General features: G+C 39.3%; 3 protein-coding genes and 1 long non-coding RNA gene across 4 annotated transcripts in view; 2 read left to right on the top strand and 2 right to left on the bottom strand.

Moving 5' to 3' along the window:
* The window catches only part of RhoGEF2 (Rho guanine nucleotide exchange factor 2), a 93,455-nt gene extending 79,583 nt beyond the window's left edge, over window positions 1-13,872 (top strand). Inside the window, exons 22-36 of the mRNA XM_013322925.1 lie at window positions 9,059-9,162; window positions 9,521-9,649; window positions 10,126-10,367; window positions 10,448-10,632; window positions 10,736-10,933; window positions 11,172-11,322; window positions 11,410-11,522; window positions 11,965-12,078; window positions 12,169-12,263; window positions 12,357-12,633; window positions 12,720-12,862; window positions 12,939-13,079; window positions 13,184-13,267; window positions 13,352-13,528; window positions 13,619-13,872. Coding sequence (XP_013178379.1) covers window positions 9,059-9,162; window positions 9,521-9,649; window positions 10,126-10,367; window positions 10,448-10,632; window positions 10,736-10,933; window positions 11,172-11,322; window positions 11,410-11,522; window positions 11,965-12,078; window positions 12,169-12,263; window positions 12,357-12,633; window positions 12,720-12,862; window positions 12,939-13,079; window positions 13,184-13,267; window positions 13,352-13,528; window positions 13,619-13,872 — 2,407 coding nt within the window. The remainder of the gene's footprint in view (window positions 1-9,058; window positions 9,163-9,520; window positions 9,650-10,125; window positions 10,368-10,447; window positions 10,633-10,735; window positions 10,934-11,171; window positions 11,323-11,409; window positions 11,523-11,964; window positions 12,079-12,168; window positions 12,264-12,356; window positions 12,634-12,719; window positions 12,863-12,938; window positions 13,080-13,183; window positions 13,268-13,351; window positions 13,529-13,618) is intronic.
* A 122-nt stretch (window positions 13,873-13,994) lies between these two features.
* Window positions 13,995-15,845, top strand: LOC106125676 (uncharacterized). The gene is made up of 3 exons (XR_001228275.1): window positions 13,995-14,108; window positions 14,240-14,301; window positions 14,413-15,845. It is a non-coding gene; the product is annotated as an uncharacterized LOC106125676 (long non-coding RNA).
* Window positions 15,846-19,091: 3,246 nt separating this feature from the next.
* On the bottom strand, window positions 19,092-19,912 carry LOC106125794 (uncharacterized). The gene is given in 2 exon segments (NM_001312757.1): window positions 19,092-19,300; window positions 19,609-19,912. Coding segments are annotated over 2 exon segments (273 nt in total). The 5' UTR covers window positions 19,839-19,912; the 3' UTR covers window positions 19,092-19,257.
* A 1,253-nt stretch (window positions 19,913-21,165) lies between these two features.
* LOC106125793 (cytochrome P450 6B5-like) lies at window positions 21,166-23,382 on the bottom strand. The gene is made up of 2 exons (XM_013323145.1): window positions 21,981-23,382; window positions 21,166-21,892 (listed from the first exon to the last, which is right to left on the bottom strand). Exons 1-2 carry the CDS (start codon window positions 23,320-23,322, stop codon window positions 21,726-21,728), a joined length of 1,509 nt encoding a protein of 502 aa, XP_013178599.1. The 5' UTR covers window positions 23,323-23,382; the 3' UTR covers window positions 21,166-21,725.
* Between the last annotated feature and the right edge of the window lie 2,190 nt (window positions 23,383-25,572).

Raw genomic sequence — 25,572 nt, 5'->3', positions numbered from 1 at the left:
AAAATTGTACTTTGAAATTGGATTATTTGTTTTTCACGAAACACTAAAGTATCACAAACAGTTGTTATAGTAATTCCTTCCGCACTTAATAGATTACAAAATTAATATTTGTTTAGACAATATTCATATATTAATGGTTGTTTCCACTGCGGATTACGTTAAAATATTTACGATTTGCTACAATTATTTTGTGAGATTGCAACAAAAATAAACAATAACAGTATTGTTCATACAAATAAAAAATCATGAATTTGAGTGGTTGAGCTGTTGTAGTTAAATTGTAAAACATAAGACAATAGGGTGTAGGAGGGGGAGGAGGGGGTTGGCAGACGTCGCAGTGCAGCGGCGCAGTGCGGTTCCACGAATTACTTACATTGAAGATTCTTAATTAACCATGAGGTTCCACTGTCAAATATGTACAAAATTGTTAAGGTGCGGAAACTGTACTTTTTTCCGAAGCTTTTCATTTAGAAATCTTGATTTATACCTTATTTATTCTAAAGAAAATTCGATTTAGAACTTTTACGTTCTCTATCTATGAATGGAGACGCAAAGTAAATATGTTAACGAAAAGCTCGCGTTTGTTTATCCACTTCGCGTAGAGATAGACGCGCGTTGCTCAATGGAGCCGCGTCACGTGGAAACTTACAGCGGGACCAAGGCCAAGGAACTGACAGAGAGCGCGCCGTGACGTGCTCTGTGCCTGGAGGATGGAATATATCATAGAGTTGTTATTCTATAATACGTTACATCGTTAATTTTAGCCTGATAAACTTGGTGCGTTATGTTTTTTCTGTAATTTACATCTCACAATAATTAGTCTAAAACGATGCATCTAATAATGAATATTTTTGAAACTTTAAGCTCGAAATATGAGCAGATAGAACGCAGTTACTAAATCATATATTTCAGTGGCGAGATATAACAGTCGAATTAAGGTAAACATTGTTAGTGGGCGTGGGCGTGGGCGTGCGATATCGTGTTTGGTCAGCGTGGACTAAGTGGCGAGTGGTCGAGTGCGAGATTCGGCCGCGGATTTACTCATGTACCAAAACAACAGCTTATCACCGTTGATAAGAGGATTTACCTGCGCACTGTCCGCATTACCGCCTAATTGATGTGTCGCTACGTGGAAATACGGTTATACGAATGTCGATTGAAGGCGTCGTCAACCTTGGGTTACATTTTTAATTTTTACAAATTAAACCTAATGAGGGTCAATCTTCCAGTAGCCAAACCATCATGTTTAAAAAAGTTAAAGAGCAGATGATTTGCAATTTTCTACTTTATCTTTTCAATATTTCCGAACTACATAAGTAACAAATATTTCTGTGTGATAATTTTTAATTATATCACTTAGAGACACGGCTAGGTGTGTACACAGTTTTTAAGAGACGCTGACCATCGCATGATTTTTTTTAGAATTTCCTAAATACTGTATGTACACCGTTCGCTGATGACGCGATGGCCGCGTCCGTCAGAACAGTTGCTACTTCAAATAAAACGAGGCATTAAACATAAATATAATTAACGATGATTTTATGAGATACGCGAGCGCCGTCAAAGTGCTGGAGATCGATTACACTGCATTCCAATAATATGTATCAGCTTTTTAAAAAGCATAATATGCGTTCATCTTTAGTTTGGACAAAGGAGTCGGCCATGATTTCCCAGTTTCCTAAATATGCTTATGTATTATTTGAAGTAAAGCTTAACTATTCTAAGTTGGCTGTAAATACGTGAGTTGAGCACTAAAATAAAAATACTTCGTAGATTATTAAAAAACATAGCGTAACTACAGTTTACTAATTTCTTTAACGTAAACCGTATCGGCCGCAGTAAACGGGTCCGTGAAATTGTTCTGAATTCGTGGTTGCGCCACACCGCACAGCACGGGAATAGCCCGGCGCTGCTGCGATGAGCCACTGCAGGATATCTTAGCTATTACTATGTAAACGTGTCTACTCTAAATAAGAAGCATAAATTAGAATCCAAACATAGTTCAACTTATCATTAGTGTAGGCGAAATTGTGGAAAAAAATTAGTCATCTTCACGTACACTGAATCTTCGCTATATCTTTATTAAAATTGATATCTCAATTTTTTAATTCAAATAAATCATTTGGCGCCAATGTCACAATTTTGGCAGCGGAATGAGTACGTTACACAACATTGAACGATAACATTTCGCAGAAGACGAGCTGCAACTGCCGATGTCGACGGAAACATCGCCGTCGTAGAAATTTCTATTTCTGTTCCCTCGTGTGTCACGACTCTGTCTTTTTATCTTTGACTCTTTAGAAACAAATAGTCCAGGAAGTTGTGACTCACAATGTAATAGCTACCACTTATATTGAAACATTCCGCGTCATGTAAAAATAAATTCATAATAGCTTGTGTTTACAAATACTTTGTCATTGAAATAAACCGCGGGATCGACTGTGATGAGCTTTCTTCATATTTTAAGAATATCTTAAGTTTTTTAGCAATAATTTTGTCACCAATATCATCAGTAGAATAGTTTTAACTCAAGGAGAATTCGCTATCTTAAACAGAGTCGATAAGTTAATATAATTTAGTTATATTTTATTTACCTTGACCGAGGTTTGTACCTTTGATTCCCGCGTAACAAACATCAATGCAGTTGGCAGCAACAGACTGCCGGTTTTGCAGATTTTAATGTGCTCTTACGTTAGAATCGGCTTTTATCTATCATGAGTCAGTTCGCGTAACGGACGTGACGTAAATAACGCAAAGATAATTTAAGATCTGCTTTAATAGATTCCTAGAACTGGATTTAAGATTCGGTTATGATTTAGCTAGATATAAAATGGGAAAAGGATAGTTCTTTTATACCATTAAAAAGTATTTAAATTATTGTTATTAATTTTTATGGTAGTTTAAATAATAAGTGACGTTTTATTCTGTAAAACAATTCAAATGAATATGAACTTAAAACATGCTAAACTGTTTTAAGCTAAATGAAGCGGCTTATGATGTTTACAACTTCTATTTTTTTACTTTTTGAAATAAATAATGAATCTGTATAACTGTTTATCGTGAATTACAAAATACATTTATCGTCATCTCCGCGTATGTTTATACAATGACGATATTTATATTTTCGTTAATACTTTGGCATTCGATATTTTTATAGTTTAGCAGAATTTCATTGGTGTGTTATTGTTTGAAACATCAGTAGCGGCGGCTATTGTGATAACCCACATAATTTAGCCGCCGCTCCACCTCGCCACCTCGCCACCTCGCCACGTCGCCGCCAAACATCGCTAATATTAGTTGAGAAAACAATTGGAATTAACACAAAGGTTATTACGTTTCGGATCGGCCACATTAGTCAATGTACTTTCATAACATTGTAAATAACATTACATATTATACAATACATAACACGTGCCATGTATTAAAGGATATTACATTACAGAGTGCGTAAAACCTTACGCGTAGCACACCTACAGTCGTAGCCCTTTACTACGCCGTAGCAATATAGAGATGAAGGCTATACAGTTTTCATTATGCATACATGAATTTATCCAAAGTAAAATGAAAGATATAAGTCAGTCGGTTATGTAATGAAGTTAACATTATTTAGTTGTCTACAATAAGGAATGGACACTGATGAATGATTGACTGTCTGACTGTCTCCCTCCGCGTCTGTCAAATTACTTTAAATTTATTGGCACAAGAGAAAATAGACTATAGTTATAATAATTTTGAGGTCATGTATGAAACAGAGAGATTTACATTGAGCTATTGTCGAATTTACTATTTATTATAAGTGGGTACAAGTTTTAGAAAACAAATAAAATATAATCCAATATAAAAGCCTTTTCCAATAACATTAAGGAAATTTATTTCATCAATACGACCTCAATAAATAACAAATTACTGCTATAAACAATCAGCAATAACACAGTGAAAGGCTTTCACGTGATGACGTCACCGCGGCCAAGCCTTCAGTTGTCTTGCATGGCTTTATGTGTTTGCGCCCGTCTGTGGCGCATTAGTTACGATGATGACTGAAGGAAAAGTACACAGTTTTATGACTCTAGCGTAATGAAACTAGTTCACATATAAATTATACTATTATTTGTGATGAACCTGAGTCTTTTATGTAAAATACATAAGTTATTTGCAATTTCGAATTTGAAATCCCACTTGTTTATGTCTGTACGCAAAAAAAAAACATTAAGTTATCCCACAGATTTATATAGAGAGTTAGTATAGAGACAAAAAATAACTCTAATTTGCCTAAAATATGACGCAACAACTTCATGTAAAATCCATCTTAAAACTTAAGCAACCATTGCATACAATAACAATATGTAAGTAATGTCCACATACAATTTACTTACATATATACCAGTACATCAACAATGTGGGCAAAGCAAACAGTCTATAGAGTTGACGGCGTAGGTTTAGCGCGTGCTGTAACTTTCCTATTGTGAGGGCTCGGCCCATTGCAAACAGAACTGCTGCTGGAAACTACCACAACGTGACATGTATGAAATATCGGAATAATACTGTGGATTTCCATGGACCAAACACTTTTGCAAAACATATCGTTATACTTCTTGAAAAAAACATAATTAATCATTTTCTAAGTATTTCGGCTGTGAAATTACACGGTTGACTTACAAAATCCATTTTTTTACACAGTTGTATAACATAGATACTATGGTTAGCTAGTGTAATTTAAAACTACATTTATTTCGTGTTAATTGCGTTAATCCGGTGTCCCTTGTAGTCAATGATGACCTATGGAAATGACCTTCACCAAATATGAATCAAGTAATTGTGTAAAATTACATGATAAAAGTGCTGTTCATAAAATAAGTAGTCAATTTCTACGTAGAGATGATAAATGATACCAAAGTTGCAAGCATGTTAGCAGCTTTTATACAGATTGTTGAGAAGGGTAATGGAGGAAAGGAAAAGAGGAAATATGTTGGGTTACTGGGCGATAAACATTAATAAAAATTACGGGGAAATTCAAAAATCTACGAAATTCCGTTGAAATTTACCAGTTGTCTTGTACTCGGAATGGAACTCTGTTCACTTTAGTAGTTATGACGTATTCTCGATTGCGGGTTATGACGTAGACAGTGCGATTTATGTGAACAAACGGACATTCGTGCGCATTCTGTATGAGCATTAGATATCGTAGCTCTTTAGGACTTCAGTATACTTCGCTCCGTCGAGCTGAGCGCACGTATTAACGTGACGTCACTACTTGTTTATATCTGTGCGTGAAATTTAATAAAGTTCATGTTGTACTTGTGATTTTAAAATTGTGAAAAAGCACGTAATTAGAGTTTAAAATGCGAAATAATCAAAACACCTACTTTTAATCTAAATATAATATTAAAAAAAAAACATTTTAGGAATATTGCAATAAATATTTAATGATAAAGATATGTTTTAAAATAATCAAAAAATAGGTAAATTCTCGTTGTCGGCTAGGATTATCCCTCGTGCGTTGAAGATTACACCGATTTGAGATAAATACATAATTTGTTTATTATTTAATTTGTAATCGTCTCATTAGGCTATTGTTTTCGAATAAAATAAAATTTAAATTAATGACTCTTTACTCCAATTTGATAGTAATCATGAAATCCAAGCGAATGCAGCGTTTAGTTACCTGCACTGTAACTGCGTTTATCTTTTAACTAGGTATGTCCCACGCTTCACTGCATTTATTCCGCATTTCGTACATAGATTATCTTCCTCGTAATTATTGTTATTTCGTAGTTCTTGTACTTAGTTGGCACGTCACACAAAAGAGTACTCTTTTTATCTACGTGCCAAATGAAAGGCTGGTAAACGAAGTGTTGTAAAAATACTCTTTAGATTTACAAGCATGATAACTAATGTGACGTAAATATAATAGTATGTTTAAATGCTATGCGGAGATGAAATAAGATATATTGAAACTCTATATCAGTATTGTTAGCATATCGTACTCGCTTGGTGATGTATAAAGAAGTGAATATTCACTTCTTTAAATAAATAAATAAATAAGGATACACATACTTATAATTTTTATAAATATTTATAATAGCATTTAACCAATGCTCAAAAGTCAAAGACATTAGACGATATCTCAGTCGACCCACTTTCGAAGTTTCACCGCGACAAATATTAATTAGTTTGTAATTAGTTATGGGTAAAGTGAATGTTTCAAGTTAAACAATTACTTGACTTCGTTAACTTATCTTGTATTAAAATGTATCGTTACAATACTACATTTGTGTTGAATTAATTTAAAATATATTTAAAGAGTTTAATGTTATGACAAATTTATAATATAAAATCCCACTCATTGTTAAATACTTATTTAAAAACCATAGAGAATACTTAGGGAGATGTGTTTACTTAAATGGTTGTAAATAACAGTATGAATTCAATAAAACTAATTGGGCTTTATATACATCACTAATAAATCTTGTTTTTTACAGAGTTGTCTAGTACATGTGAGTAAACACAGCTTAAAGCGAATGCTAATCACTGCCTACATCTAGGTTTCCGCCATTTTGTCCTTTAAGCACTAAAATGGTTACGTTTTATTTATTCTATGGGGACAAATTTATACCCATAGTTACTGTTAAGGGCTTCCTGGAGTTTTTACTTGAGTAAAACTAACTTTTTTATGTTTCTCTATGAGTACGTCTGCCTTGTTTGTATCTTTTTATGAAATAGTTTTAACTTTTTTAGTATATCCTACGTCAGTACCAGAAATATACATTGATAGTGAAGCAGCCAAATTGTTTTAATCTTGGTAATATTATTAAATTTTCCTCACAAAATAATCTGTTCATTGATAAATGCATCCGTTAACTCATTTTTAATACCGTATCGTTCGTTGTGTATTTTACCTACTGATACAAAGAGCATGATAGTTACAGTCGTAAAAATAAAAAAAAAATCTCCTTGGTAGAGTACAGATGACCTCGTAGAGATAGTTGAAAGGTCGCCATTTTCTCACATTTTTCTCTCCTTTTACATTTTTTTGAAATATTTATTCTCTACTTATTATGTCCTAAAATTTAAAAATATAGCAATTTTTCTTTTTTCTTTAAAATATGCGATGAAATCAGTGATGCAGCAATGTTCAGCATGTGTCAGTCATTCAGTCAGTTGTGTGATGTCTGCAATGGTCGTCTGTGTGCGCGGTTTGCAGTAAAACATGCAGTAGTCAATAAAACATATTTTTACGCGCCTCCACAGCTGAGGTTCTAAACATAAATATAGTCGATATGATGGACGATAAATTCGCGAGATTCAAATAATATTTTTACGATGCGATATGAAAGATGTTCCGAATATTTAGTTACGTCTACAATTGTAGCAACATTGGTCGATGATTTATTTCTGTACATTATATATAGCTTTCGCTGGATTCTTTATACTTGCGAAATGCGATATGGTTTAATAGAGTAGGTACTAAAAAGTTAAAAATAGATTATGTAACCTGCGGTAAAATATATCAAAAAGAACTATTCTATAGCTACATGATAAAATTTTTAATTGAACTTTTTTTTAGAAACATAAACTGTAAAATATCTGCATACCAGACAGAATTAGCAACTTTTTTAAACCTTGTGTATATCAAAGCAAAGTGAAACAAGCGATAAACCGTTTGGTCGCTAGAAGTGATGAGTCAGTGAGGAAGTGATCTATAAGTGAGAGGTCGTGCTGGTACAGTTGCCATGGCAACCCCCGCAGCGGCCGCGCCCCCGCGCGTCTCCCGCAACGTGTCCCTGCCCGCGGGCCGGCAGCCCCCCGCCGTGGGCATGCTGGCCCGCAGGACACTCTCCGAAAGGTATTTACTGACATTAACTTGACGATGTGGTATAAAATTGTTGTATTCTCAAGGCGTTGTGCCTGGAATTTGATTGTAATGTAATATTGAATTACAATAACGAACTTAAACGGATAATATGGAATAATACATGTGTAAAATATTGTTTATCTTCTATTGAATGTTAATGCGGCGACGGCTTGTCTCCTCTGTCTAGTATTTATCGTAAGCGAACGCAACGATTGTCTTAATGGACTAGCGTTTTTAAACAAACTGTTTGTACAAACAATACACAAACGATATTATCTGCAACATATTTGTTATTATTTGAATTTCAATTAACGGCCACAATGAATAATCGATCTTGAACCATTTTCACCATCCGCGGTAGTTTTAATAACAATTTGTCAAACGCAGTCATTACATTTTTCTATTCGAATTTGGCCCTTACAAAATAAGTCCATCTTTTTTTTTAATATGTTACGTAGCTTTTAAACCAAGGTATCATTTATGTGTGTATATTATTGACACTCTGTTGTTGTTTCCGAGAAGTTGCGGCGGTTGATTGCATACCCTGCATCCCTCCCACAACTCCACCCATTTACACTCACCCTGCCATCGCGTCGATGTCACGTGATAGATTTTTATTAAACTGTCACTACACCCTGCTGATAGCAAACTGTTGTCATAATACACAAATAGCACTTCACATTATTATGCTAATGAAATATCATGACTTTTTCTTTTCCTCTATTACTTCCGAAATATATATTCGATCCTTACGTTCTATTAGAAAATCATTTTGGAACAAAATGGATTGAAAATACCGTGAGGTAAGCAAAAATGGTTCTCATGATTGAATGTTGGTCCTTCTGTTTATAAACAATGTGGCAGTAACACTAAATGTCAAGGTCTGGGTGTCGAACCCACGGCACGTGCCTCGCCAACCGTCGAGTACAAAATTACCCGCAATTTCAACAACATCCCGTATATGTTTGCTTTGGCGTTTCCTTCGCGTCCAACCTTTGATATCCTCTGTTTATTACCTCGCTACTACAGTTTGATATTAAGTAATAAAATGTACAATTCCTTGAGTAAAATGTAAACTTTTATACTTGTTATCAATCATGTAGCTATCTTATGGTGAAAGAAAAAAAAATTAAAAACTAATCTGTTGTGTTCTGCTTCTTATCTTTTTTATGTGGTATATTTATATATTTGTATATTGTACTATAGTGACCTGGAGCCGGGCACGCCGACAGCGCCCTCTGGCAGCTCCAGCAGTTCCAGTTTATCTTCTAGAAGTAACGAGAGTAACACGGTCGCCGCTGACCAACAAGGTTGGTACACTACTAAAGAGATGCCACTAAATTAATTAGTACTTTGAACTATAATAATGTTTCGGGGTTCGAATAAACATATTTTAGAATCGGTAATAAGTATATTTTGACTGCGTTCAAACGAAATAGTGATGTATTTGAATCGGCCATTATCAATGTAATTGGGATAGTTAATCGATACAGACCTATAAGTATTATAAGATTAAAATTTCGCGTCAGCTCGCGTTTGGGGTGTAGAGTTCAGTTGCAGTGAAACTAGTACTACATATTGTTGTCTCTGTTCAGTCAAAGAGAATGAAAGTGATGACAATATATGTGAGTGTTGTGCGTGTGAGTACGTGAGGTGACAGTGACGTAGCTTCCCCGTCAGACCTGTCGGAGGAGGAGGAGCCGCTGGCGGCGCAGTGGGCGGACAGCCTGCCGCCGCACCTGCTCGACACCCTGCTGCTCTCCGCCAGGCTGAGGAAGCGCCAGGAGGTCATACATGGTGAGCACTCCCGATTACTCCTAGCTCATCTACAGAGATAACTTTATCGATATAAGCCTAAAAGTACTAGTAATAATGTAAAAAAAAAACATTAGAAAATATTTTCTGTGATGAATTTGCCACAATGTTTATTGATGTTTTTGTAAATGTCAGTCACGTGTGTAATGTATTGACTGACAAGAACAAACATAACGTAATGTCAGCCGACTCTAACAATGATCAGTGTTTAGAAAATATCTACAGCTAGTTTGTGAATCAGCATTTATAAGTAAATTTATTTCATGTTTCGCAGCTTACGTTGTGACTATTTAAAATGTTAAGATAATATTACTATAGAATGATATTATTAGATAACAAAATGTTATACATTTAAACTTATATGTTAATTTTTCGGAGCACTATATGTTTCCTGATGAGGCGAGCCGTCGTGTGTTAGTATCAGTCAGTGACAGAGGTTGTGTCATGGTCGTGCGCAGAGCTGATCGTGTCGGAGGGGTCGCACGTGCGCTGGCTGAAGGTGCTGGACACGGTGTTCCACCGTCCGCTGCTGCGCGCGCCGGCCTTGCTTGCGGCCGAGGACGTGCGCGCGCTCTTCCCCAACCTGCAGCAGGTGCGCGAGCGTCACGCGCGCCTCTACGCCGAGCTGCGCGCCGCGCGCAACCACGCGCCCGACCACATCGTGCAGATACAGCCCGTCGCCCAGGCGCTGCTCAACACGGTCAGAACACTTGCTGGACGAGCACCCGAGTGTGGGAGTGTGGGAGTGTCAGCGTGCGGTAACGTGTGCGTGTTGTGCAGCTGGGCGAGGCGGGGTACGCGGGCTGTCTGGCGCGCTTCTGTCGCGGGCAGCGGCTGGCGCTGGAGGCGCTGCGCGAGCGCCGCCGCAAGCACAAGGAGCTACACCAGTTCCTCTGCGGCCGCGAGCAGCTGCCGCTGTGCGGCCGACTGCAGCTGCGCGACCTGCTCGCCTGCGTCTGGCAGAGGTGACCACCACCACACTACATACTATCACTGCTACAGAATCCTTACTTAACCCGTATTTTATTATTACGTACATTATTAATCAAATGCTGTGTGATGGTGCAGGTTAACAAAGTACCAGCTGCTGCTGGAGAGCGTGCTGAAGACTGTGAGCGAGGAGGGAGGGGAGGGCGTGCCGGAGGGCGGGGCGGCGGAGGGGTCGGAGGCGGGAGGTGCGGCGGCGGCGAGGCGCGCGCTGGCTGTGGCCAAGGACGTGCTGCACACTGTCGACACCGCCATACGTACTGCTGAGAACGAGCACAGGCTAGTACATACATACATACACACATACACACACACACAATACTGTATTATGTATATTGTGTATTTATTTCATTTGATATTTGCCCAAAAACAAAATTATAATGCGCTGACAAATATCATGTCGAATACTTTGTAAATATATTAGTTTAGTCAATGTGTACAAGTCAGTGTTATTGAGTAGTGTAGAAGTGTAGAGTCGGATGTGTAAAGTAGACTAAGTGTAAGTTGCACGTGTCAGACTGCGCAGTATCCAGAGCAAGCTGGAGGTGCGCGCGGGCAGCGGGCCCGAGTGGGAGGAGCTGCGCCGGCTGGACCTCACCACCAGGTCCCTGCGTCTGGAGGGAGACCTGGCCCTCCGCAACGACTCCTCCAAGAGGGTCAATGTGCTGGTACGACGCTGGATTATTTCACATTAGTATCACATTGCACCGTGTTTAGTGTCGCTTATTGCATTGTCGTGTGACGTGATGCTGCAGGCGCTGATGCTGTCGGACTGCCTGGTGCTGCTGCAGCGCGAGGGCGAGCGCTTCGTGCTGCGCCCCATCAGCCAGCCCAGCCAGCAGGGACCGCTCTCGCCCCTCATCAAGTGGTAACATCCTGCACTGACACACACACAAACATAACACCACCACAACAAAACTAAAAACAGTTTAAATGACGTTTATATCTATTTGTTATTTATAAATGTTTATGGTAAAAATATAATCAGGTATATTGTAAATTCTTAGAATCGTGTAACTAATTCATGTCATATTGTACTGTATTGTCTTAAACTAATAACATTAATATATGTTTACGTTTGCTTATGGATAACCCAATTATATACTTGTCCAGTTCTACTTTGCTATTTATATACAACATGAAGCATCACACTGGACATAGACAATTGTTTATTTACACAATTTGTATTGAATTTAAGAAACGTACTATAATTTGTCACAAATGAAATGATAATAGTAAGAAAGAAGGAGGACGAGGTCAGTACATAGTGCAGTAGATAGTGTAAAATGTATGCGATGTGATGTGTTCAGGGACAAGGTGCTGTTCCGACCTAACGCTGCTGTACGCAACACCTTCTTCCTCATGAACATCAACGGTGTGCAGATGCACGAGCTCTCCGCCAACACCGCCGCTGAGTACGCCACGTGAGTCATACACGTACATGCACATGCACATGCACATGCATGCACATGCACACGTGACACAGATAACATTGTATGTATGTATGTGTGCAGATGGGTGAAGCACATCCAGCAGGCGCCGCTGGCCACGCTCACGGAGCTGAAGCCGCTCGTCGCCCACCACCACTCGCGCTCCAACGACGACTCCGGTAACACGTCTCTCTGCTCCCTGCTCCCTGCTAACTGCACTACTGTCACTGTCACCTTCCTAGATAACTAAGCTTTCAATGGTAATTTTACAGGTATAAACGTGTCAAGGAATCCATCCGACGCGTCCGAGAAGTCGTCATCCACTGCGCCCGACGAGGACCGCGACACTGACCATCCCGAGCGTGACACCGACCACCCCGAGCGTGACGCCGAGCGTGACGTCGAGCACGCCGAGCACGACCCGCCCGAGCCCGAGCACGCCGAGCACGCCGGCGAGCGGGACCGCACTTCCACCGAGAGACTCGACCACGACAGAGACGAGAAGAGAGACGACATCGCCAGAGATGGAGACTCGGACGACTCCAACAGGCGAGTCTCTATTTATTAGAAGTGTATGGAGTCAGATATTAGAATAATTTGGTTGTGTAACGCGGTGTGATGTCTGTGGTGTGCAGACAGCGGCGGGCCACTGTGGGGCGCATCAGCACGCACTGCGGGGAGCTGCTGCCCGCGCTGGCCGGCCGGGACGCGCTCACCGTGCGCGACCCCCCCGCGCGCGCCCTCGTGCACACCGCGCGCCGCGCCCTCACGCACCAGGGTACTGCACCCCTCGCACACCCCCCACCCCCCTCCACCCGGCGCGGTATCCCTTCACATGCCACGTGTGCTTGCAGAACGTCTGCGGCGGCTGGACGAGGTGATCAGCCGCGCTCTGCGCGCCAAGAGCAGCATCGTGGGCGAGCTGCTGGGCGTGCCCGCAGAAAGCTACGCCCAGGTCGCCGACCTCGCTGTCGCCGAAACCCTCGGACAAGTCGGTCAGTACGCACTCAACATGACATGGATATATTTAGATACGGTGGGGTAGAGGGAGAGGCAGATATCGTCCGTGTCACAGTCTGACATGATCCAACTGTTGCAGACATGTCGGACATGGAGCCGGCGGGGGCGCAGGCGGAGGGTGAGGTGGACATCCACCAGCTGCTGCTCGCCGCGCACGAGCAGGGTCAGTATATACAGATTTGCCCTCGTATTATTTGTATATGGGGATTATTTGTAAGCGTATTTATGTTTACAATATGTATGACAGCGAACCAACTGACGGAGCTGCTGGCGAAGGCGCTGACGGTGGACGAGTCGAGCGCTATGGCGGCGCGGAGCGGGCGCTGCGACACGTGCCGCCGCGCCCCGCCCCTCGCACACACGCGCCCCGCCCACAACGCGCTCCCGCACTCTCACGACGCTGACGCAAGCGCTCCAAATTACGGTATATAGTTATTACATAACAGAAAATATCGTAGTAATCATAAATTGTAGCTAATATTGACTAATTTGTTTCAAATTAATTATTCCTCAGAAGACTTGGAGGAGTCGAGCGATCGACCCGATGAGCTATCCGAGCTGGAGGCCTGCTTGCGCTCCTCGGAGCAGGGCGAGGGTGACGAGGGAGTGTACGACCTGCTGCTGCCGCCCAGCGCGCCCCCGACCACGCCCGCACCCACCGCACCGCCCGCGCCGACCGCTCCGCCCGCTGTACCGCCCAGGGAGCCCGCAGAGCCGCCCTTTGGTGAGTTACGCTGCTTTCTCACGGTTGCTTTACGTATTAACTAGGCAGTTATTGATGTAATATTGTGTTTGTGTATGTGCAGAGGCGATGCAGGCGGTGGGCGCGGCGCGGCTGGCGCGGCGGCTGGGCGTGCCGGCGCGCGCGCTGTCGGGCACGCTGGCGCGGCTGCTGGCGCACGCCCCGCCCCAGCTGGCGCACGCGCACGCCGCGAGGCACCAGCTGGCCGCGCACCGCGACCTCGCTGACGCACTGCGCGCGCAGGCCAGGCACGCACACACTGGTAAACTACTCTTTATTTATGATTTATGAACTTGAACAGTTTATTCTCTTAACTATTAAAGTCTGTATAATAATTTAAATTATTTTTATTATTGTAATCGCACTACACATACGTTTACAATATACTTTCAGATTACCAAATGACTGAGGAGATCTGCTTCCCCAAGGCGCTGGATGTGGACCGATCTCTGCAGGTAAACGCATCACAAGTTCACTTTATACTTTATTTTAAAACATATTCTCTTTCCACTTTATATTTTAATGTTTGCTGCGTGTTGTAGTCTGCAATTATGAATCATTTTCAGGACCATCCGAGCAACGGAGGCTGATCTCCCAAGTGAGGAGAACCGAACTACCGACTGCGCGTCCGGAGCCGGCCAGCTCGGGCCGCGCCGGGGGGACCGACACGGCGTCCTCTCACCTTACGAAAGAACCAATTGTATATTTTGTAATGTTCACCCTCACATGTACGTGTGTACGTTACCTCGACACTAACTTATGTCCGCGAACCTGTTTGTATTATATTCCACACGTCAGAGCGGCGCCGGCTCTCCCTGGAGGCCGGCTTCTAATGTTGATGTTGTAAGTTAATTGTAAATAACTTGTATGTTACTTTGTACGTAAAGGGAGGGGCCTCGGGCGCAGGGGGCGTGGCCCAGGCCGCAGAGGGCGGGGTCTCGTTGCGAGTATTACGCTGGACAATATTCTCGTGTAGTTAGATGTAAATAGTAACCGCGGCTGTTATTCCAGTACTAGAGTTAGTAAAACCGGACTCGAGATAGAGTTTTATCTAATCAATGAAATGTAAATACTTTGCTCGTATATTTGTTGTTGTAATCATTATTAAAACTATTGAATAATTTTATTTAAGTTCGTTCCAATCTGTTTGTAGATATAATATATGTTTTTATTAAGTATAAAAACTCAGTCTCGAGTTTGTGGTATCACCAAACCTGCGAGTGTGTTAACACACAGTACGTACCTTTTTATTGTCATAAACAGAGCCGAGACGTGACCAGCTGTTTAATACTAATTGCTTTTGCTGCGTTTTGTATAAAATCAATGTGCTAATGTTAGGCAAAGTTTTATATTGAAAATATACAAAATAATTGCAAGTTATACAAATGAAAATTATATACAATTTGATGTATATTTATTTCTAGATCTTTTAAGCTTGAAATAAAAACATAAAATCATGTTATAAATGAAATAACGTAAAATAAAAAAATAAAATGATACAATCACGCGATAACATAAGAGTTACAAAAGTAGTTAAATATATAAAAATATGTTGTAGAAAAGTTTTGCAGTTTGTATGTGTGTATGTATTAAACAGCTCGTAGCGTCATGTATTGTAACTTTTTATAACATTAATATGTAGTGGCGTTGTGTAGTGCACACCACGCGCCACATGACACCACATGACACCACATGACACCATCCGTAGTCCAGTTTGTCCGCGACCTTGTATCTGCATATTTTATATATTTATACTAAATGTTTTACACAATTATTAAACATTTGCAAATAAAAACTTGTATTTTGTATGAGGCAATGATTTTGAACGTAATTTGAAGAGATTCGTATCAATATATACAGAGAACAGACAGAATGTATGTATGTGAGAAGTTGTGACGTCACTTGCACCTCTCTCTCTCACTCTCTATTCTCTCTCTCCCTCTCTCCTCTAGACAATATTGTAACAAAATAGTGGTATCAATAAATACCTTTACACAGAAATATATTGTTTTATTTTTATCCTTGTTTTATACAGAACAATGAATTAATACAATTTACAATTCATTTTTAAATTTCAATAAGTAAAAAAATTGAGTTACGTTTCTTGTTCTTAGCATGTTGTATAAATTGAATACATCAGCACGGCAGCCGAAATTCGTTAATTTCGTTGTTAACATTACTTGTACCAAACTATTTACATTAATAAATTCATGAAACTCTTTTAGTGACTAAATGTCATTGTTCCCGCGCATTTTCTCCATTATTTTTCACTTATATTTTTATAACTAAAAAGGCAAAGGCTCTGTTCATTCAGCCACGTCTCTGGCAGAATGTAAATGCTGCATTCAACACATGCAACTTTACAAAATGATTTTTTTTTATTTATTATACAAAAACTTCACATAACAAATTAAACGTCGGTTAGACAGTAGTACTAAAAACCCACAGGGTTTAGGTGTACTTACTGGTCGCTTATTCATTTATAAGATCAGCAAATTAACAAATACAGACGTTATTAACCATTTCACAATTATATAATATATAAACAAAAAGAACAGAGATTAAACGGTTTTTTTTCAGACTATAGTAGAAAGATTCGATATAACAAGTTGAACAGTTTTGTCCGCTAGAGGCGCTGTTGTCGCAGATGTCGCTAGCGTCCACGTAACGAGAAATCTACATAATGGAAATAATATTAAAACGGCTTACGGTAGAATAGGATGAAGCAAATTTATTTTTACAGCAAATGTTGGACCATATCTCAACCCATATAGAGACATGGGTTCTTCCAGAACTTTACATCTATGGCAAATTTCAGTAAGATCCATGCAGCCGTTCTGAAGATACCTTCTGACAAACATCCATCCATCCAAACATTCGCATTAGTAAGATTAAAAAAATCGTATTTATTAAAACAGTAGAATAACAGCTGATAGGTAACAATAAAAAATGCATGATAAAGTACACTCATTTATAACTCTACACTTATAACGTTGGCGTAAATAACTAATTTGTCAGTCTGACAATAAATATTTACTTAAATATTAAAAATACAATTATGCAAACATTATGTCTTTACGTTGTTTATAACGAAAATCTAAAAAAAATCGTCTGTCAAATGCACCTTTGTTCCGGGTAACCTCCAAACCGGCTGATAACTGTCAGTAAAAGTCCCGCCAAAATCTCGTGTCGCTGTCGATAGTAACTGATTGTGTTCAGAAGTAATTATTGTTTGCGCGGACAACTGCCAGTTATCAGATAAAATACAATTTAATTATTCAAAGGTCACACGGACTTTGTTACGACTTTCAGTTTATTTATCAGTTCTTAGTGATATGTAATTTTAAAATAAATCTATTTAAAAGACGACATAGGATACAAAGACCCGAACTGTGGAACAGGATTCATCGGTAAAACTTAAAATTTAGCTAATAGTTGTGGCACAAGTCCAGAAAGTTACGTGATCTTTGTTTATGTCAAGGATTTACCATCATTTGTCCATTTAATAATAAGGTTTGTGTCAGTTCAGTAACAGTAACAGTGGTAGGCCCGGCTCGCCCGGTGAAATACCACGACCACACAGAAGACAGGCGTGAAGTGGAAGAAATTCCGCGTTTCGTCTGATGAGTGTGCGTCCCGGAGGCCAAGATAAGTCCTCTTTCCCTTCCCGTCATATTTCTTATAAGGAAAGGATGGGAAGTGGAAGAGGACTTTCCGGATGAGAGGATGCATGGAAAGGGAAAATATTTTCTTTCTGTGCATCCTCTTCTCCGTCGATTAAAGGTATGCAACGCATATGCAATTGCGTATGTTTATGGGCAACGGTCACTTCACTATTTCAGCGATTTCAGGTGGCCGCTCGCTCGTTTGCCATCTTATGATATAAAATAAAAAAGTTAACAGTATGTTTTAAGTAAATTTATAATTTCTCGTTATAATTTAAAATTAGATTAATTTAATGTCTTCCGAAAAAAAAACATTAATTAAATGATTTCAAAATGTGTTTATCTGCTGTTTCACGATTATTACCATGTGTTAGAAGTACCAAAGGGCAATGACGGCAAATACTCGTAAAAAACTTTTTAGACTTTCAATAAAACTAGTTTGTATTACAAAGGATTTTTCGCAATTGGTTTTTACATTATCACATAGTTATCTTATCTGTTAATTCATGATCATAATTATTTTTATAATATACACAACGCCAATAAATGCATTGCATGTTTACATCTTATCTACCTAATATTATAAATACGAATGTTTGGATGAATGGATGGATGTTTGTTACAATGTAACCCCGGAACGGCTCAACGGAATTTGATGAAATTTGGCACAAATATAGAAAATAATCTGGAAGAACACATATTCTGCTTATTAATGTTTTTTCCGCGCGGACAGAGACGCGGGCGGCAAATAGTTTTAATAGTTTAGTATTAGTATAGTAATTAAGTCTTTTGTGTCACGAGCCTATCTTTTGACCATACATATATTATCAACTAGTTATTGCCCGCGACTTTGTCCGCATAGTCATTACAAATCAAACAATACTTTAAATCATATTTCGTACAAAACATTCATTTTAGAATTTTTGAAATCAATTTCGATTCCAAATTTTTGATTAATTATCTAATTTAGTAGAACCACTATTGTGTAAACGTGTCCTGTATTTTTGTTAGGAAAAGGAAAACCAAGTAATTAAATTTAATTACAATTACTTTAATTAAAACGTAAACAGGAAAACCTCAACGAGTCGATTCCGTAGCAGTGACGTAGCAACGTAGCTCTGTGGGGTTAGACAAAGAGCATTCCCTTGGAAGTGATTCCATAGCGAACTTCAAAAATGTATGAAATTGACGCGCGTCAATCACACGACATATCCAAAGTTATTGTCAGTTCTATACATTTGGAAGTTCGCTATGGAATCGCCTCGAAGCGAATGCATTTTGTCTAACTCTCCTGTTCCAGATTCTCAGCATAGAGGTTTTATTATGGACGGTAAGAGAGTTGCTGTTGTGGTTAGTTCTGTCAGAAAACATGTAAGTGAATAATACATAGGCATAAAAAATTACCTGAAAGAAAACATGACGAGTCAGCAACGGAGCGCGCGACACGCATTACTCTACGTTGCTTTATGTACCGAGGGGCTAAAAAACTCTTGATACATGCCACAAATAATGTCCTGATAATTTAAGATGAGGTAACGCCGCCTCTAGTAATAATTAAATACCTCAATAAAATTACAAGATACAGTTTAAAATATTTATTTAAAGAAATGATTCGTTGATAAATACATCTGCCAACTCTGAATTATTTTTGAAGATTGAACATTTGTACAAAGGCAGTGAAGCTGTGGATGATTTGTTATTGACTACTGTTATTTACTGTGAACTCTTCGCTTCGTTCCTCAATCATCAGAACATGTTGTCGCAAGGTATTCCGGTTATCATCTCGTATCTGAAATTACATATGTTACTTGTTGACTTATTGATTTAAAATATAAATCTATAACTATAATAACTTTACGCCTGGTTTAGTTTTTTTTGGCAACAGTTAGTAGATCGAAAAATTACCTTCTTGACAGTCGGAAAAGCTTAAGTAAGGCTTTTCGACGTACGTAACTCTAAACAGTGCAGAATAATAGACTTCAAGACGGGGCCTATATAAATTGGAAGAGACTACTATCACGCTGTCATTTGCTACTAAACATAGTAAGAATTCTAATAAACATCTGTAATTATTTTATAAACCAAAAAATCACTTACTCTCCGCACTCGACGCATATAGCAGCGGGGCTTCGTATGTAGCCGATGGGGCAGGACCAGTAGCCGCGAAAGTGGAAGGAGCGCTTCTGCCGCCGCGGCATCTCCACTGCTCCAGACCCACCCAAACTCCTAACTCCACCTATCTCACCTGACCAAGGCTCTCGGGGCAGCATCCTCGCGTTGGCTACCACCAATAACACAAGGGCTACGACAAGTAATGTTTGATTCATTGTGTTTACTTCAGTTCTACTGACAATATGACCGGGCCTTCTATATTATATAGGAAGCAGTGACTCAATTCTAATACGTCTTTTCTGAATTAAACGTAAACAGTGGAAGCTGTAATTGATTAAGTTCGAGGAAAATTTATAATTTATACTGTAATTAATTATTTAAATAGGACGTTTATGTGGGATAACGTTCTTACATGACGCATGCAGTGTTTCAAGGACTGATTTGATGCATTTAAGAACATCACAAAATTATTAAGTACTTGAAAATAGAGCAGTTTTATACCAAGCAAATAACAAAGAAGACATTCATTTTAGTATTCGTTTCGTGGTTCAACTTTTCCAGCTCCGACTGTGTATGTTCATATAATTCATCGAAGTTTTTATTGCGATGAAACGTTAATTTTGTTTTTCTACTCACGCAAGAAATCTATGTTTAGCAAATATAAAATACGACGCCAAATATTTGATGAATAATTAAACACCTATTTTGTATTCGCAATAGATAAGCTCAGTCTTCGTCAGTGTACAAAAATAGCTTATGTATTGTATACTACTAGCTAGTTATTTATTTAGTGGAATGTTTTTGACAATCGCCTTCGTATCTTCTTCGACCAAATATGTATTAAAATTTGTGCAGCGATCCAACACAATTTACTTTACTCCCGACCTTTATCGGGAGTCAAGTAAACCAAAAATTTCATTAACCAACAAATTTTGACATAATTGACGATGACGATTGTAACAAATATTGATTGTAACAAATATGCCCACAAATTAAAATACTAAACTTTTAATGCTAATGGGCCGGCGCGACCGTTAATTTTCAAAGTCGATTTTTTTTTTGTTATAATATACAAAAAGTCTGAATCTCTCACTTCGAATTCACGGCCACCAATGAGATGCTAAGGATGATTCTAGAAACACCTGAGTCTGCAGAGTTTGGGAGGTTCATAAGGTTGTATGTTGTATTTTGAAATTTTGTTTTAAAAATTATATTAAATAATCTACACTAATATCATAAAATTGAAAGATTAGTGTTTCTTTGCACCAAATATATTATATGATAAATATTTAATATTCTCATTGTTTAAAATATAGATTATTTTTGTAAGATATAAATAATATGTTTACATTCGCCAGGAGTTCTGCTGAGTCAGTCAAGTTCGGACACAAGTATTATAATATTTTGACAAACTGAAAGATACGATATCTGCGTTCATACATATGTTATCTTATCTTGTGTGTTTAAACTTATCTTTTGTCAAAATATAACTAATTACATAATGACTACAGACACAAAGGTTACACCAAATCATTAAAAAAATAACTTAAAAATAGTTTATTTATCACAATGTTAAATATGTTCTTAATAATATGAGAATTGTGAAGCAAGAGATCGACCCAAAAATCTTTATTTCTTTATCCGAATGCAGCTATGTTCAAACTTTGTTTTATGACAAAGCAAAAAACACGATGAATAGTTAATATTATGTATACATATGGCACATTTATTTCATAATATCATTATAAATGCGAATGTGCAGACCTGTTGAAGAGATAGCGTTCAAATTTGAGAGATGTAGAACTTTTTTGAATTCCACGCAGACGGTGTTGCGGGCGACAACTAGTATCTTATAAAAATAATCTATGTAGGAGTGTGGTGTGAATGTTAATTGACGTCACCGTTTGAACATATCTACGAGGAGTACAAAAGGAGTTTGCATTTCAATACAACAGCACTGAGAATTAACATTTTTTGCACTCAACAAAAAAACTTCGAATGATTTTATATAATAAACATTTTTCGATATATCCCTGCATTATGTTCACAATAATTGTTAAGTAACATTAATAATACAGTTAAATGTAACAAAACATGATAGGTTATAATTTCCGCGGTATGATGTTAATCTTCAAGGGCGCGGAGCCCAGGATGAATCTCCTGGGCACGAAGCGCACGTCCTGCATCACCTCGCGCGTCCCGGACACTCGGAACGAAGAGAATATTTTTGCTAAACAGGTTCTTGATTGAATTTTAGCAAATCTCATCCCTGTAACAAAACATATAAATACATAAAATAAATTTTACACTTTGGTTTAGCAATACTTAGTAGCATGAAGTTTATAGTAAACACTAACCGATACAATTTCTGGGCCCGACTCCGAATGGCATGTAGGCACAGGGATGTCTTTTGCTCACATTCTCTGGAGAAAATCTGTCCGGGTCGAATCTGTCCGGGTCAGGGTAGTATTGTGCGTCACGATGTATGCCACCCGCAGATACGAACACCATTTGGCCCTTCTTCACCGTTACGTCGGTGCCTAGGATCTGGTAGTCCTGCTGCGCGCGTCGCTGCAGCGGGTCCACGATGGGGTACAGGCGCAGGGTCTCGTCGAACACCTGCTCCATATACTTGAGCTCGTTGAGCGCCTCGAAGGTGAGCTTGCCATCGTACTTCATCATCACCTCGTCTACTTCCTGTATCACTCTCTCCTGCACGTCAGGGTTGCGAGCCAGCTCGTACAGCATGAAGGACATGGTGCTGGCGCTCGTCTCGTACCCGCCCGCGTAGAACACGAACGCTTGCGCGGCGATAATGTCGTCCGTCAGCTCCAGGGTGCGCTGCTGTTCCTCCGACGACCGCTTGGGGCCTTGGATCTCGCGCTGCTGCCGCAGCTCGAGGATGAGATCCATGAAGTCTCTCCTACTGGTCGGCTTACCGTTCCTCTGGGTCACCACCTTCGTCACCAATGAGTCGAAGAAATCCGATATCTCCTTCGGGAAGATATCCATGTTGAACTTCTTCAGGACACCCGGGAACATCATGTCCACCTCGTCGATGAACGACGGCGAGAAGATTATGTCGTCCAACTTCTGCAGCACGTGCATCTTGTCTGCGATGGTGTCGAAGTCGAGGCCGAATGCGCACGCGGAGATGGTGGCCACCGTGTACCGCTGAATGAGCGGGTGCAACTCCTGCTCCTGCCGCTCGGCGCAGAGCCCCTGTACATACTCCACGAACCTGTCCCCGCCCTGCTCCATCAGGTACACCATGTTCTTGAGCTTGGTGGAGGTGAAGATGGGCGTGAAGCGGTTGCGCAGGACGCGCCATATATCGGTGTCCGCGTGGAACAGGTTGTTGCCGAGGCCGCGCTCGCTGAAGGATACGCCGCGGTCTGAGAAGTAGTCGAAGTCTTTGATGAGGATGGCCTTGGCGATGTCGAGGTCCCGCACGAGCAGGCAGGGTGTTGTCATCCGGTACATGCCGACTACTTTGTCATTGGGGAACTGGTTGTAGATGTCACGGAAGACGACGGCGATGTTCCGTTTGCGCAGCGCGGACGCCTGCAGGCTGCCGAACAGGGGCACGGGGCGCGGCCCATTCACATTGCGCTGCTCCCAGTAGCTGAAGTTTCTAGTGACATAGCGGTACAGCAGATAGCACGCGGCCGCCGCCAGCGCCAGGTACGCGTACGCCATGACTGTTGCCCTCAACTGACTCTTATTATCAAATGAGCTGCATTATCAATATCACTGTATATATAGATGAGGTGCGATTATTCATAATGACTTTACTTTTAACCGGTACGTGTTTAGTTTTATTTTGTATTATATTATTACATCTTACGAGGCGGCGAGACGTGAATTGTGATGTTGATTTTGGCCAATTATAAAAGTCATGCTAACACGTTTGTAAAAAGCGCAGACTAAGGCTGCGTTCACGATACTTGCAATGCGCGTGTCGCCCGCTCGCGCCGCTCCGCTCAATTATTCATGCTAGGCCCTCTGAACATCACAAACCTGACACCGCCCGGTAGTCACGTGATTTTAGGTTGACATTTATCATTGTAATGTAAAGATTTAGGAAGACATCGACATTATGCTACCAGTGGGTCAAGATAATTTTTGGGGCTTGAACAAAACGTAATTATTTCCGAGTTGTTGGTGTATTTTGCGTCTGATAATGGCGCTGCAACTTCTATACATTTTGTAGAAAACAGAGGTTCACGTCCGGGCATTATATTTTTTAATGACTGACAAAGATACTACACGGTGACTGTCAGTCGCTCGTGTCGTGGCCACCGTGGCTGCGCCCCGCTCCGCACCGCCCCGCTCCGCACCGCCCCGCTCCGCTCTGCTCAGTCGTCGCGCCGGCGTCAACATGCTTGCTATGACTAGTTGCGTTTTCATTTCTATTAGTTGTGTTAAATTTGTAAAAATGACAAAGAACATTGTTTAAAGTCAATTGAAGCGATCGGTTAAATAATAAGGGCAGTTTAAGGACTGTTTAATTGATAACATAAATTAAAAAAAAACTAGTCTCTTAGGATTTACTGATTTAGTATTTAACGTTTTTTTATTTAGCCTTTAGTATTTGATACGCTGCTGATACTTAAAAAAACATACTTAAATAATTACAAGAAGTTCTTATATTCAAAGTATAGTCGCTTTAAGCTGTTGAAATAAAAAAAAATTGGTCCCTCCTTAAATGCCTGCAGCCATGAACACGCACTAAGTTTATTATTTACGCTTATCATTCAATTTAACAATAGATAGATGGAGCGGAGCGGCTCTTTATGCAAAATGCAAGAAATATTACTCAATACATTTATTTTTAATATTTTCAAATTCATTAGCTTTTTAGCTTTATTTTATGACCCTAATTGTGATTTATTTTTTGAAGCAAAAAATAAATAAACATACAATCAGTATATATTTGTAAATTTTTTTCTGTGTTCCACGCCATCTATTGTAAGCTATTTAAATTATGTGTTTTATTCCAACTTTATATTTATAACTTGATGAGATAGATGGCGCTTGGAAATTAAAGTTTTTAAGTATCATAATTAATACTATTAACATCAAAACGATTAAATAATAATTATTGAACAAAATTGTATTATGTTTTTTTGATTGTATTACAATATCTTTACAATACAACATTTAAAACGTTAACCAAAGTTCGTGTTGCGCAGAATTGATTTGGAATTACATGACAATTTCACTGAACATTATATTTCCGCATTTTTTTCATTCTTGAATTTAATGTACTCTATTTATAAGAGCTTTTTTTCTTATACTTTTCTTATATTAACTGCATTTCACTTAGTTGCGATTTTTATACTCTGTTCGAATTCTGACAGGAGTGCGTTTGACAGCTGCCAATGTGTCACCGAGGCGTGACATTCGGCAGTGTGTTGCTGCTAGCAAATTGCTTATGTCGCAAGGTACAACTTGATATTGAAATTTCAACTTTCTTATGACTTTATCAAAAATATAAACTTTAATAGATTTTTGTAGAAACCGAGTGACACTGAATATTATGTTTTTGCAGCAAATATTTTATTTACGTCCAACGTATTCTTATAGATATCTTCTTTCCTAATTAAAAGAGATAAGGGAAAGGGGTATCTAATATATCGAGTTATTATAATCATAGTAACCTTATGTTGTCAGTTGTATGGGTCCTCGGGTGAGTAATAGTTAAGGCACAAATAACGGACCGCTGTTTATATCTTGGAATTACCATGACTCATACAATTTGCATCAAATTATCCACAATACTAACGTAACGAAAATATTTATCATCTAATAAGCAATGCGCAGTGGGACAATGTGGTTGACTGAAGCCTCACCCCTAACATAGGGTTGACATGAGCCTTAAAAATGGGGACGTTTATGAACTGGATACAAAAACACTACTTTATCGGACAGGAGAACGTTTATATG

The sequence above is a fragment of the Papilio xuthus genome, unplaced genomic scaffold (assembly GCF_000836235.2).
Source record: "Papilio xuthus unplaced genomic scaffold, Pxut_1.1 DF825783.1, whole genome shotgun sequence".
Classification (NCBI taxonomy): domain Eukaryota; kingdom Metazoa; phylum Arthropoda; class Insecta; order Lepidoptera; family Papilionidae; genus Papilio; species Papilio xuthus.
Note: the sequence above shows the minus strand (reverse complement) of the source record. Positions and strands in the feature narration are given on the sequence as shown.